The 12011-nt window shown below is 52.0% G+C and overlaps 1 protein-coding gene across 9 annotated transcripts in view; it reads left to right on the top strand.

Annotated features, from left to right (window-relative positions):
* Nucleotides 1-729: 729 nt before the first annotated feature.
* PATZ1 (POZ/BTB and AT hook containing zinc finger 1) overlaps nt 730-12011 on the top strand; it is a 32316-nt gene continuing 21034 nt past the window's right edge. For 3 of the 9 annotated variants that reach the window (XM_053279591.1, XM_053279593.1, XM_053279590.1), the window contains exons 1-2: nt 737-2897; nt 8834-8897. In XM_053279591.1, coding sequence (XP_053135566.1) covers nt 1555-2897; nt 8834-8897 — 1407 coding nt within the window. In that variant the 5' untranslated portion in view covers nt 737-1554. Of the gene's footprint in view, nt 2898-8833; nt 8898-12011 lie in introns of all 9 variants that reach the window. The other 6 variants (XM_053279594.1, XM_053279592.1, XM_053279595.1 and 3 more) reach the window with 5 other exon arrangements.

Below are 12011 nucleotides of genomic sequence, written 5' to 3'. Positions count from 1 at the left end.
GTGGGTGCGGGAAGGAAAAGCCTTGTACGGGCTCCCCGAGGGGCGAGGGCAGGATCCGGCTTCGGTGCCGGTCCAAGGGCCCTCCTGCTCCGCGGTGGCCCGGCCGGAACCGTGTGTGTGGCGGGCCGCAAACATGGAGGGGGAGGGCTGGAGAAGGAGCTGCTGGGCGCGGTGGAGACGGGAGAGGGCCTCTCCCCCCAGTCGGGGCTGCCTCTCCCGCCCCTGGACCCCCAGCCCCACTGGACCCCCGCGGGGGGGAGCAAAGCGCGCGCTCCCTCCTTGGCAAGCCAGGCGCAGCTCCTTGGCGTGAGCAGAGCGGTGGGGGCTCTCTCTGCAGCTCGGGGGAGACAGTGGCGGCTTGTTTTATTATCCTGATTGCGCCATCTGCATTTAGCAACGGGAGGGGGAGGCTTGGACTGCAGCCCCCCTCCCGCCAAGCCTTGGAGGGAGTTGCGGGGAGGGAGGATTTGCAAATCTCTCTCTCCCCCCCCCCCACGCCGATCCGGCTGGGGTGGGGGCCCTTGCGCTGCTCGCTCGGCATTGGCGGAACTGTGCTGGGGAGGGGGAGGGCGCCTGCAGCAGCCCCCAGCCCCCGTGGCCAGGAAGGGGGGGCGGGTGGGGGCCGGCCTGCCGCCTCTGGCTGCCTTTGCATTGGCGGATGCGGGGAGGGAGGGGGGCAGGAAGCGAGGGAGGGGGGAAGAGCTTCAGTGGCTGGAGAGGGAGCGCGGGGGGGCGCCTCTCTGCATCGGGTGGGTGGGGGGCGCCGGAGCCCAAGAGGAGCCCGCAAAGTTTGCAGCGCCGCCAGCCGGACGCCTCCCCAGCCGGGCCCGCCGCCAGCCGGAGCCCCCGCCGCGACGCCAGCCCGGCCCTAATTTTTTTTAGGCGGCGCGGGGGGGTTGTTTGCTGCCATCGGCCCCCCCTCCTCTCTTCCTCCCCCCCCAGGGGTGAAAGTGCAAGAGGAAGTGCAGCCGCTGCCATCTTTCCTCCTCTCCAAACACACACCGAGGGAGGGGGACGCGCGGACGGCGCGCCGGCAGCCCCCGAAAACTTCGACGGCGGCCGCGGCAGCAGCGGCGGCCAGGAACAAAGCCGCCTCCGCCGCCGCCTCCTCCGCCGCCGCCAGCGCCTGCTCCTGGGCTGCAGCGCCTCGTGGCGGCCGCGAAGAGCGTGCAGGGCGCGGGGGGAGGCGCGGGAGTGCCGCCCGGCGGGGGCTTCCGCGGCTTGCTGCAGCCCGAGAGCGCTGCTCCGCGCGCGCCCCCTCCGCCGGCGCCTTTTGTTCGGCCGGCCGGCCGGCCTGCTTGCGCCCTTGCCTGCTTGGCAGCGCAGCTTTTGCGGGCTTGCGCCCAGCGCCGCCGCCGTCGGGGCCCGGGAGTCCCAGGCAGCCGGGCGCGCCAGGCGGAGCGCGTGCGACATTCCCCTCCCTCCCGGCCTGCCCGCTCGTGCGCGCGCCCTCAGCCCCTTCTTCGACGGGAGCGCCGGGCCTAGGCAAGCGCGCCCCCTGCCGGCCGTCGCCGCGCAAGGCCAGCGGGCAGGTGAGGCCGGTCGCCAGCCCCGATGGAGCGGGTCAACGAGGCGGCCGCTGCCGCAGCAGCCGCCGCCAACGCCGCTTGCGGCCCGTCCCCGCCGGGCTGCTACACGTACCAGGTGAGCCGGCACAGCGCCGACCTGCTGCACAGCCTGAACCAGCAGCGCAAGAACGGCGGGCGCTTCTGCGACGTGCTGCTGCGCGTGGGCGACGAGAGCTTCCCCGCGCACCGGGCCGTCCTGGCCGCCTGCAGCGAGTACTTCGAGTCGGTCTTCAGCGCCCAGGGCCTGGGCGGCGGCGGTGAGCCTGGGGCGGCGGCAGGGGCAGCAGGAGGCGCCGGGGCGCCCGACGGCGGGGGCGCTGCTGAGGCACCGGGGGCGCCTGGAGGGGGACCCCCTGGGGTGGGCCGCGAGCTGGAGATGCACACCATCAGCTCCAAGGTCTTCGGGGACATCCTGGACTTCGCCTACACCTCGCGCATCGTGGTGCGCCTGGAGAGCTTCCCCGAGCTCATGACAGCCGCCAAGTTCCTCCTCATGCGCTCTGTCATCGACATCTGCCAGGAGGTCATCAAGCAGTCCAATGTGCAGATCCTGGTGCCCCCAGCCGCTCGGCCGGACATCATGCTTTTCCGCCCCGGGGCAACCGCCACCGACCTTGGCTTCCCCCTCGACATGACCAACGGCGCTGGCCTGGCACCCAATGGCAACGGGATCGCCGGCATGCCAGAAGATGAGGCCACGCGGGCTGCCCTCTCTGCCGCCGCACAGTCCTTGCCAGTCCTCCAAGGTGTGGACCGCCTGCCCATGGTTGCAGGTCCGCTGTCGCCACCGCTGCTGGCTTCACCTTTCCAGAACGTTGGCGCTGCCACCCCCTCGTTGAGCAGCAAAAGGGGAAGAGGGCGGCCCCGCAAAGCCAACCTGTTGGATTCCATGATGTTCAGCACTCCCGGAGGGTTGAGGGACGCCGGCATCCTTCCGTGCGGCCTCTGCGGCAAAGTATTTACAGACGCCAACCGCCTTCGGCAGCACGAAGCTCAGCACGGGGTGACCAGCTTGCAGTTGGGCTACATAGACATCCCACCCCAAAGGCTCAGTGAAAACGGGGTGCCAGGTCTGGATGACCCCGAGGCCCCCCGAAAGAGGAGCCGGACAAGGAAGCAGGTGGCTTGTGAGATCTGTGGGAAGATTTTTCGGGATGTTTACCATCTGAACCGACACAAATTGTCACATTCCGGCGAGAAGCCTTACTCCTGCCCAGTGTGCGGGTTGCGATTCAAGAGGAAAGACAGGATGTCCTATCATGTTCGGTCCCATGACGGGTCTGTGGGGAAGCCTTATATTTGTCAGAGCTGCGGAAAGGGGTTCTCTAGGTAAGCGGATGATAGGTGGGGACCTCTTGGATGGGTGACATCTAAAGATGCTCAATAGGCTACAGAACTTGACTGTTGGCAGCCAGTGGTATGGTAGCCCACTCCCTCAAACAGCTAGACTGAGGTTGGCTTCCCCACTAGACAGTTCTAGGTGGAAGTTTGTGAGGGCCATAGGAGACAGAAAGGGCCTTCTCTTTCCAGGCAATGTGTGAGGGCCACTTCACACCACATCTCAGATCACTGCTGTTCCATGTTGTTTGATGTAATAAACACATCATGTGTGAAAGAAGAGGCACAGCTTCAAACCTCTGGGGACATGCACTGTGGAGATGCAGTTGTCTGTGTCTCCCTGGTGCATGTCCACTGACTGTTTGGAGATGTGTGTCTTCTTCATGCATGATGTGCTTATTGTGGCATTGGTGTACCTGGCGACCATGTGCAGCGTGATGTGCTTATTTCCAGCCAGTCCTGTGCTTATTTACCCAGAAGTAAGTCTGCATAAAGATGCTCAGAATTGTATGGCAAGAAGTTCTGCCACTGGAGGCATGTGACTGGCATGCGCTGTGTGCTTGCGGGGTGGGGGGAGGTGAAGGAGGCTCCTTCAGGGTTTGATCATCAATGGAGTGGTGGGATGGAAAAGGAGGGCCTGTTAGGCACAGGAAGTCCAGCCTCTGGGCTGGAGGCAGGCGCTCTTCTCTTTTCCTTTGGGCACCAAAGTGTCTTTGCTGGTCAAGGCTTTGTATCTGTCCCTCGCTGCTGTTAAAGAGAGTGGCTAGAAAACCACAGTCCAATTCTCCAGCATTCTGTCCAGCCAGTATTTTTTTCCAAATATCCGTGCTGGTGGAGTTTGCAAAGCTTTCTTGGGGGAGATGGAAATTGAGCTGGCGTTCATAGACATGGCTCTTCTTGAGTCAGACCTGAAATCAGCTTTGTCAAGGAGGCTTTAGGTGCCATTCCGAATCCTTTGGATGAGAGTATTTGGAATGGGATCAGCATATGTCTGACCTTGAACAAGTCTGCTTCATTGGCCAAAGGTGAATTCACATGAATATTTAGTCTTGACCAGAGGATGGCGTTCTCTGCCGCACCCATTGTGATGTCTGTATTGCAGTGGGTCTTCCATCCCTGACCCTGTAAACTTCAGGAAATCAGGTTTGTTGAAGGGCTACAGATCACTTGTTGAAGCCAGATGTTTGTGGCCTCCTTCACAAAACGGTCTCAATGTGGATCTCATCTCAATGTGGATCTCACTGTAAGATGACAGGGAAGTGATGGAGAATTGCCTTGTCATGAGAGAGATGATTGTTTGAATCCATCCTTTAATTTACCTCGAAATCCACGGGGTGGCAAGTAAAGTTCATAATTTCTCTGGGCAACTTGTTTTGCTTAACGTTGAGCTCCACCCCAGCCACTGTTGGTTTTAGCTTCTTGCAAGGCTGCTGCCGTCCTGTGCACAGTTGCCAGAGGGTAAGTAAGTCCCATTGAACCAAGGGACTCTTTTGAATTGTCATAGTGTTAGGTTGTAAAATATCGCCTCATAGATCGAGAGTGGCCAACCTGAGGTTCTGCAGCTGCTGTTGGACAAGCCGTTCAGCACGTTCGGCTGGGAGTGATGGGACTTGTAGTGCAACAGCAGCTGCAGCACCTAGATCATGATCTGCTGCAGGTGCCCAAATGGCCCATTCGGTCATCTTTGACTGGCGTTGCCTGCCTATCTCTGCTGCTGTATTTCCTTTTAATACTGATGTGTGTATGTACAGTATCTCAAGGGAACATGGCGACTGGGTTGTGCAGCTTTCCGTTCCAGGAAAGTGTTCATTTGGGAGTGGGGTTGACTGTTTCGGCCATCTCTTCTCCAAATGGACCGGAATTGTTGGATGTAGTAAAGGGCAGCAGAAGTGACTTCTGTTCTAAACAGTGAAATTCTGCTTGAGAAAACTTCAGTTGAAAAGAGAAAACATTTTCCTGAGCCTAGTCTAATCACTGGAATAAAGAAGTTTTAAAAGTTTTTAAATCAAAAGCAAGATCTCTTTTTGTGAATGTGGAGTTTTGTTCATGTTTAAGACTTCCAACAATCCAAAGGGATATTTTCCGTTTGGTGGATTCAGTTGCAATCCTATACACATTTATTTGGGAGTAAGTCCCATTAAAATGAGTGGGATTTGCTACTGCATAACTGTGGCTGTAAAAAGTAGACTGCCTTAGTTTTATTGCAAGTGATACTTTTGGCTGAACCAGTGAAACTTAGATACACAGATTGATTCAGAATCTGAATGATTGAAACCCCAATGTGAAACCCTTGCTGTGAAATAAATTTAAATAAATTTGAGTGGAATCTATTGCCAATGAAGGGTTCTTGGATTGCCGCTTTAGGCTGGAAATAAATTCTGCTTATACAAATGGAACCTACTTCTGAGTCAACGTTGTTAAGCATTAATCAGAATATTGATATCTCTTGCAGCATGATCCTATGCATGTCTACTTGGAAGTAAGTCTTATTGAGAAGATATGCATCAGGGTGTTTCAAACTTGTATTAATGAGAGAGAATCTGGTTTTAAAATTGAAGCAAATAAGAGACTCTTTTTTCTCTTCTTAGCTGTTTATGCAAGGTAGGCTAATAACAAAGAGTAATAGAGAGCTACTTTCATCACAGACCATCAATCTAAAAAGAATTTATGCAAAATTTAAAATCTTGGAGGGGGGAAAGATGTGACTTATGTACTTGATTTTCTGAAACATTGACTAGTCAAAGCCTCTGCTGACATAAAGCTGGGTCATTCATTCATTCATTCATTGAATTTTTATACCGCCCTTCCAAAATTGTCTCAGAGTTGTCTACTTCTTAACTAGTCTCTGTAGCTATGCCTTCAAGGGCAGCATGATATGCAGGAATTATCAGGTTATTCTGCTCTCTATTCTATATGAAAAGCTTCACATGATGATTTCTGCACATCAGGCTGTTATGGGACACAAGAGCAGACCAGGCTGGTTTTTTTTTCTGGTCAGTTGGCAACCTTAGGGCAGAGGCAGGTTCTAAAGGCCCCTTTATTTTTTAAAAAGAGGACTGTTTCTGTGTTTTAGGCATTGTCAAGAATTATTTTTCCCCGTTTCGATTAGGCTTCCCACTAATTGATCTAATTGATTAGAGCCATTTCAAAGGATTAAGAAATCCCACAACCCATTAATTGGGCACCATTTTGGAATTTCCCTTTTTGATGGATGCAAAGGTCTTTTTTCTTTTCTTTTTTTAACATGCCATGCTATTGCTGGTTTTGTGGACAATTCTCCCGTCCTACCACCAAAGCATCATGCCGACTGCTAATCTGCTGGCTGTTAAGACTGCAGTTTTGCAAAGTCCAGGGGAGTAAGCTTCACTGAAATTAGTAGGACTTACTTCTGAGCAGCTTGATCCAGAAGCATGAATATTTTGCTTTGGAATTACTAGTTTTACTCACATGCAAACATAACCAAGAACTATTGCGATTCATAGATGAGGTTTCTTTAATCCAGAGGCAATTTCAATTTTAGCTGCTCAGGGGTTCTGTCACACAGAGGTTCTAGACCAGTGAATGGCACTGTTTTTCAAAACAGCCATTTCCCACTGTGCTGCCCTCGACACAGTACTGCACTTTTCTCAGTGCTGAGAGGATGCTTGAAGAGAAAGAGATGGAGCCCTCTCTTCAGAGCTCTGGGAGGAAGGTGCTGGGAAGGGCTACGTTTGCCAGCATTCTGTGCATGCTTCAGGATGGCTCCATTTCCCTTCAAGGAATCCTTTGGGGCCAGCAGGATTGTGCAGAGTATCCAGCTTGGGCTGAAGCTTCTCACCGGCCCAATAAACAGTTAGTCAGAGGGCCAGACATAGGGTTGATGGGGGCTTTCAACGCAGAATGTTCCTGAGGCTCCCCAGCTCTGGACGATGGGAGTTGTAGTCCACCAACAACTGGAGAGGCATCCCTGGTGCAGATTGTCTGCTCGAAGGTTTGCAGTGGCCCTTAACATTGGGGGTTGGTTTTCAGGGCATTATGGCTGACCTGCAGCTGGGGGTGCCTTTGAATGCACTACTGGTTTCCAGGCCCAAACCAGACATTCCAGTCAGGCGGCCCCAGCCCATCGCCCCTTCCTTACTTCAGGTTTAACAGCTTAACTGAGGAGCTGTTCTATCTGCTATCTCTCCGGAGGGTGAATTCCACTGAGCACCATGTTATTGGCTGAGGACAGAAAAGCTGGGGGAGGAGAGAGGGATAATTAGTTTCCAAGCAGCTTTGGGGTTTCAGACAATGCAAGGCTTTCTTCCCACCAAGAGAGAAAAAAACTCCCACCAAAGAAAGCAGCACATTTTCTAGTCCCCCATGTTCAAAAACAGCTTTGGTGGTGCTGGAAACACAAGCCTATGTAACATCAGCACAGTTTTCAGTTTTATATTGCATCTCCTTGGAACATGATGCTTGTTTCAGGCTGCAGTCCCATTCGTGCTGCCTGGGAGCATCCTGGTGAACTCTGCAGGCACTGTCCAGCAAAAGCTAGTTGTGGCTAAGCCCATTGGAAGAAATGGGACAAGGTGTAAAACCAGATCCTGAGTGTGTTTACTTGGAAGTCCCATCAGTTTTAGGAGTGCTTTGCTTGCAGAAGGTCCCAGTTCAATCCCTGGCAGCTCCAAGTGGCAAGACTGGGATAAGCTCTGGAGAGCTGCTGCCAGTCAGTGTAGATACCTCTGAGCCAGATGGACCAAGAGTCTGACTCGGTACATGGCAGCTTTGTCTGTTCCATGCGAATTAACTCCCCATCCAGTCTGCAGAGATTTGTAGCTTTTATTATGACTAACTTAAATCTCATTTATTTCAGTGGGGACAGTCAAGACTAACTTTTGCTGGACTTTGCCTGCAAATAACTTGCACAGAAGCAAGCTGTACAGATCACAGATTCTTTCTTTCTTTGAGACAGATGAGAAACCAGCTTTTGAAATGTGTCTTGATAGTTGGCATTCTTGTTTTAAACTCTGCCACCCTGGGATTGCATGTGTCACTTCCATATTTGCAGAGAGCATTTTGGAAACACTTTGTTTTTCTTTTTATTGTTAGTTAAATAAATGAATGAATGAATAAATAAATAAATAAATTTAGAAAACGGTATACTTCACCTTTTAAAGCTTGCATTCAAGACTTAAGATGTAAAACTGAATTTATATAAAAATCCCTCAAGATAATAAGTGATACTCGAAATCACAAATGTATTTAGCCTATAGTTAGAGCTGAACTGATTAAAAACATCTTATTACTCGATCAGTGATATCTAGGAACATAGGAAACTGCCATATACCGAGTCAGACCATTGGTCTATCTAGCTCAGTATTGTCTTCACAGACTGGTGTTCCTAAGACCAGGGTGTCCTTACGTGATTGCAAATGGAGCATAAAGTCAGGCAGATAATATCACTAACATGTTTGCACTGGAGCACTGAAGAGAAGATTTCAAGATCTCTAGATGCAGGGCAAAACAGTGCTCCTAGATGCTCAGTAATTTCCACAGACCAGCTCAGTGTCCCAACATTTAGCCATTGTTTAGTTCTCCCCTTGTCAGCCTGGGTCTTAGACCAGTTGAAGGTGGCTGCCCTCCTTCTCCCAGGAAGAGACCTTACCTGGCTGCAATCTTGCAGTCTGGCCACTTGTATGCCGTAGAAGTCCGTGAGACTGAAGGAGGCCAACTGTGCTCGGGACTGCAGCTCTTGTTCTCAAGGGAAATTTGCCGGGGAGGTGGAAAGGGGGCAGTTGATACAGAGCTCTAAACATTGCTGACCCTCGTGGACTTCTGGGTAAAACTTCACAAGGGGATTGGGGCTTCGTGGTGCCTGAAAGTCTTTCTTGGTTGGGAGGCAGTAGCCACTGTGAACTGACGCATGCTTTAATGCTTGATACTCATGCTTGTTTTTCCTTTTCAAGGCCTGACCACTTGAATGGGCACATCAAGCAGGTGCACACGTCAGAGAGACCTCACAAGTGTCAGGTAGGAACTCTGGGACAAAGGAGGGGGTGTAACAGTAATCAGGGTGGCACAAAGCATAAGCACCATGACTTGTAGTCCCCAAGATCACCATTCCCTGAAAACATGACCCAGAGACCACCAGCTGCTCTGCCTCTCTGCCGCTTTCCATCCCACCCTCTTCCTGACGTCATCGCTTGCTTCTCTGGCGCTTCCGCCTCTCATCCCCCTTCCCAGATGTTCCTTCCTGCTTCCCCCACTCTGGACCCTTTCTCTGCAGCTTTGTGTCTCTGGCTGCACTGCCAAATGTCATCGATGGTTTCCCCTTTCTCTTCCGCCTGCCCACCAGCAGGTGGCTCCCGCTCCACCTTTACATTCTAGTTAGCAGTTGACACCTTGTGTTGGGCTTCCCCTCTTCTCCCGAGCAGCCTTCAGAACATTGCACTGAGCAAAATCGGAAGCTTTGGGGTTTGTTTTTTAGATACGTTGGAACATCAGCTCAAAATTGCCAATAGCACTGCCTGTACAGATTGTGGTGTTCCCCCCCCCCATTTTCAGTTACATAAATGTGTGTTTGGGTTTGAAGAACTACAAGATTAAATCTTTAATACTTAAACTGGAAAGACAGGTTTCTATTCCGCTGTTATTCTGTATCAATGGGATTTTTTCAAAAAACCTCCCACCTCTCTTTTGATTAAAGATCAAGCTGGCTTCCAGATGTTGAGGCAGATGTAATGATACCCAGTGCTGAGGAAGAGGCTGTGGGTTTTCTCCCATTCTATATGACCACTGTTAACCTGGCTTAATTGAGTTAAACCAGAGTTTAAGTGGGTTTAGCTAGAGCTCTGAAAGGGAGTTTAGGAAGCATCTGAGTTCATTTTAAATCAGTCAGACCAGGATAGAGGAGTGGTGGGATAGTGCTGTCTGCGGGATATGAGAGGACATTAGGCAGGGCACCTTTTGTGGGTTGCCTAAACCTGAAAGAGGCAGAGCACAAACATGGAGAAGCCTCCATTCTTGGGTTCTCTGAGCAGATTGAGAACCATGGCTATGATGTGGCCGAAGGTGGTCCCTGTGATGGTCCCAGACCCCAGCAAATGTCCTCTAAAGACAGCCCTGGGCAAGGGGCATTTGGTTTGTGCAGGGGTGGGGGGCGCAGAGAGGGTGTGATCCCCTGGCCTGCTTCCAGTCCTGTAACCCTGGACATCCATACATCTGCAGCAGACTGAAAAGCCGATTGATCAAGATTGAAAGCATGATTTTTAAAAATAAATTAATAAATAAAGAGTAATGGGTTCTGTTTAAGGGGGGAAAGCATTTCAAACCTGCTTTAAAGGGGTTGAAAAGTTGCCTGAAAGGTTCATTAAAAGAACTTCTTAGACTTGATTCTTGCAGGCTAAAAGGGTTGATTGCTGATGGGCTTGTTTTGGGGGAGAGAGTTCATTGGCCAAAGGTTCTGCAGGTTTGACTTGATGGAAGGGGCAGAAAGGCTAGGTGAGTGGGCTGGTACAGGGGGAGCTGTGCTCACAGGCAGGCGTTCCCAACTACAGCTCCCAAGGGCCTGTGGCTGTTGTGGCTGGGGATTATGGGAGCTGTAGTCCAACAACATTTGGGGACCAAATGCTTGGAATCCCTGCTGTAAGGTATGTTGGGCCCATGCGATGATAAGTTAAGCTGGGCCCCGTAGCTAATAGTCAGCCAAAATTGACCATTACGTGGTCCTGTCTCCTTGACTTGTGGAGCTGAGTAGCTCTCTTCTGTCTTGGCATGTTTACTGAACCAGTCTTAGACACGTGGGCCAAGGAAAGCCAATGAGTTGCCCCCAGCCGCCGTGACTCTCATCTCCCCAACCCGCTGTCCTGAATCCCACATGACTCAGATCCTGAGTTATTTGTGAACACAGGGCTGCAGGGGCCAGAGAAAGATCGTAGAGCACCGGATGCTACCCACAGACCCACTCCTGACTGCAGCACAGAAAAAATGTGTGAATTTGGGCATTTGCTAGTATGGAACATTGCATTGGGTGCAGTGCTTTTCCAGCGTGTTTGGTCTCCTTAAACTCTCATTGTTGATTGTTTGTGTAGCAACTTTGTAAACTTTGATTTCTGGAACATTGTGTGATTTTTATCGCTGCTTAGTGCTGAGCAGCAGTTGACTCAACCAGCCATGAACATACCAAGGGTGGGCAACATGTATACATTCTATCCAGCCTGCCCCTAACATCTTCCCTCTGCCCTGTGACCTGGGTCACAGGTGAGTTATGAGGATCTACACATTTAGGCTCAGCTCACTAGCCAGCCGTTATTTGTGGTGGCCACCAATCCCCTCCCTGCCCTCAGATCCTTTTCTGGCACACAGGCAGTGGGCTTAGGAGAGAAGAAGATCTTCTGTCATTTGCACTGGGTGATGGAGATGATAAGAAACAGGGACCAGTTTGGATGATACCCTTACCAGCCCGTGCAGTTAGATAATGGACGCCATCTGTCAGGACACCACGGTAGCAACAAGCCCCTCTTGGGCGGTGGGAAAGACTCAGATGGAAGACCAAGATGTGGCCATTTTAGCACAGCACAGACACTCTTTCGGTCTGTAAACAAGGCTCCCTTCTCACCTTGGCAGCAGATGAAAGGCGCGTTTTCAAGAGAGAGGCGGAGAGGAGAAAGGCAAAGAGAACTTTGTGAAGGAGCAGTGTGGCTTCTTTGTGGCCCTCTGCGGCGAAACTGAATAGAAGGCACAGGAGTTGAACTGTAGTCAGGAAGGTAGATGGCAGTGGTCAACCCTCCTGCATACTACCAAAGTCAACCACAGGGCTCTGTGGTCACCAGGAGTCGACAGCACACTTGACCCACATTTGGCAAGGGCTTTTCCATTGTCAGAGGCTTGGAGAGGTAATAAAACAGGACATAGGAAGCTGCCTTGTACTGAGTCAGACCCTTGGTCCATCTAGCTCAGCATTGTCTGCACTGACTGGCAACGGCTCTCCGAGGCTGCACGCCGGAGTCTTTCCTTACCTGGAGATGCTGTCAGGGGTTGAGCCGGAGACCTTCTGCCTGCGAAGCAAATGTTCTACCACTGAGCTGCGGCTCCATCCCCCAAACAGGAAAACGCCTTATACAGAATCAGACTGTTGGCCCATCT

Source organism: Hemicordylus capensis, chromosome 15 (assembly GCF_027244095.1).
Source record: "Hemicordylus capensis ecotype Gifberg chromosome 15, rHemCap1.1.pri, whole genome shotgun sequence".
NCBI classification, from domain to species: Eukaryota; Metazoa; Chordata; class Lepidosauria; order Squamata; family Cordylidae; genus Hemicordylus; species Hemicordylus capensis.
The sequence above is the reverse complement of the archived record's forward strand: the minus strand, read 5'-3'. Positions and strand labels throughout refer to the sequence as shown.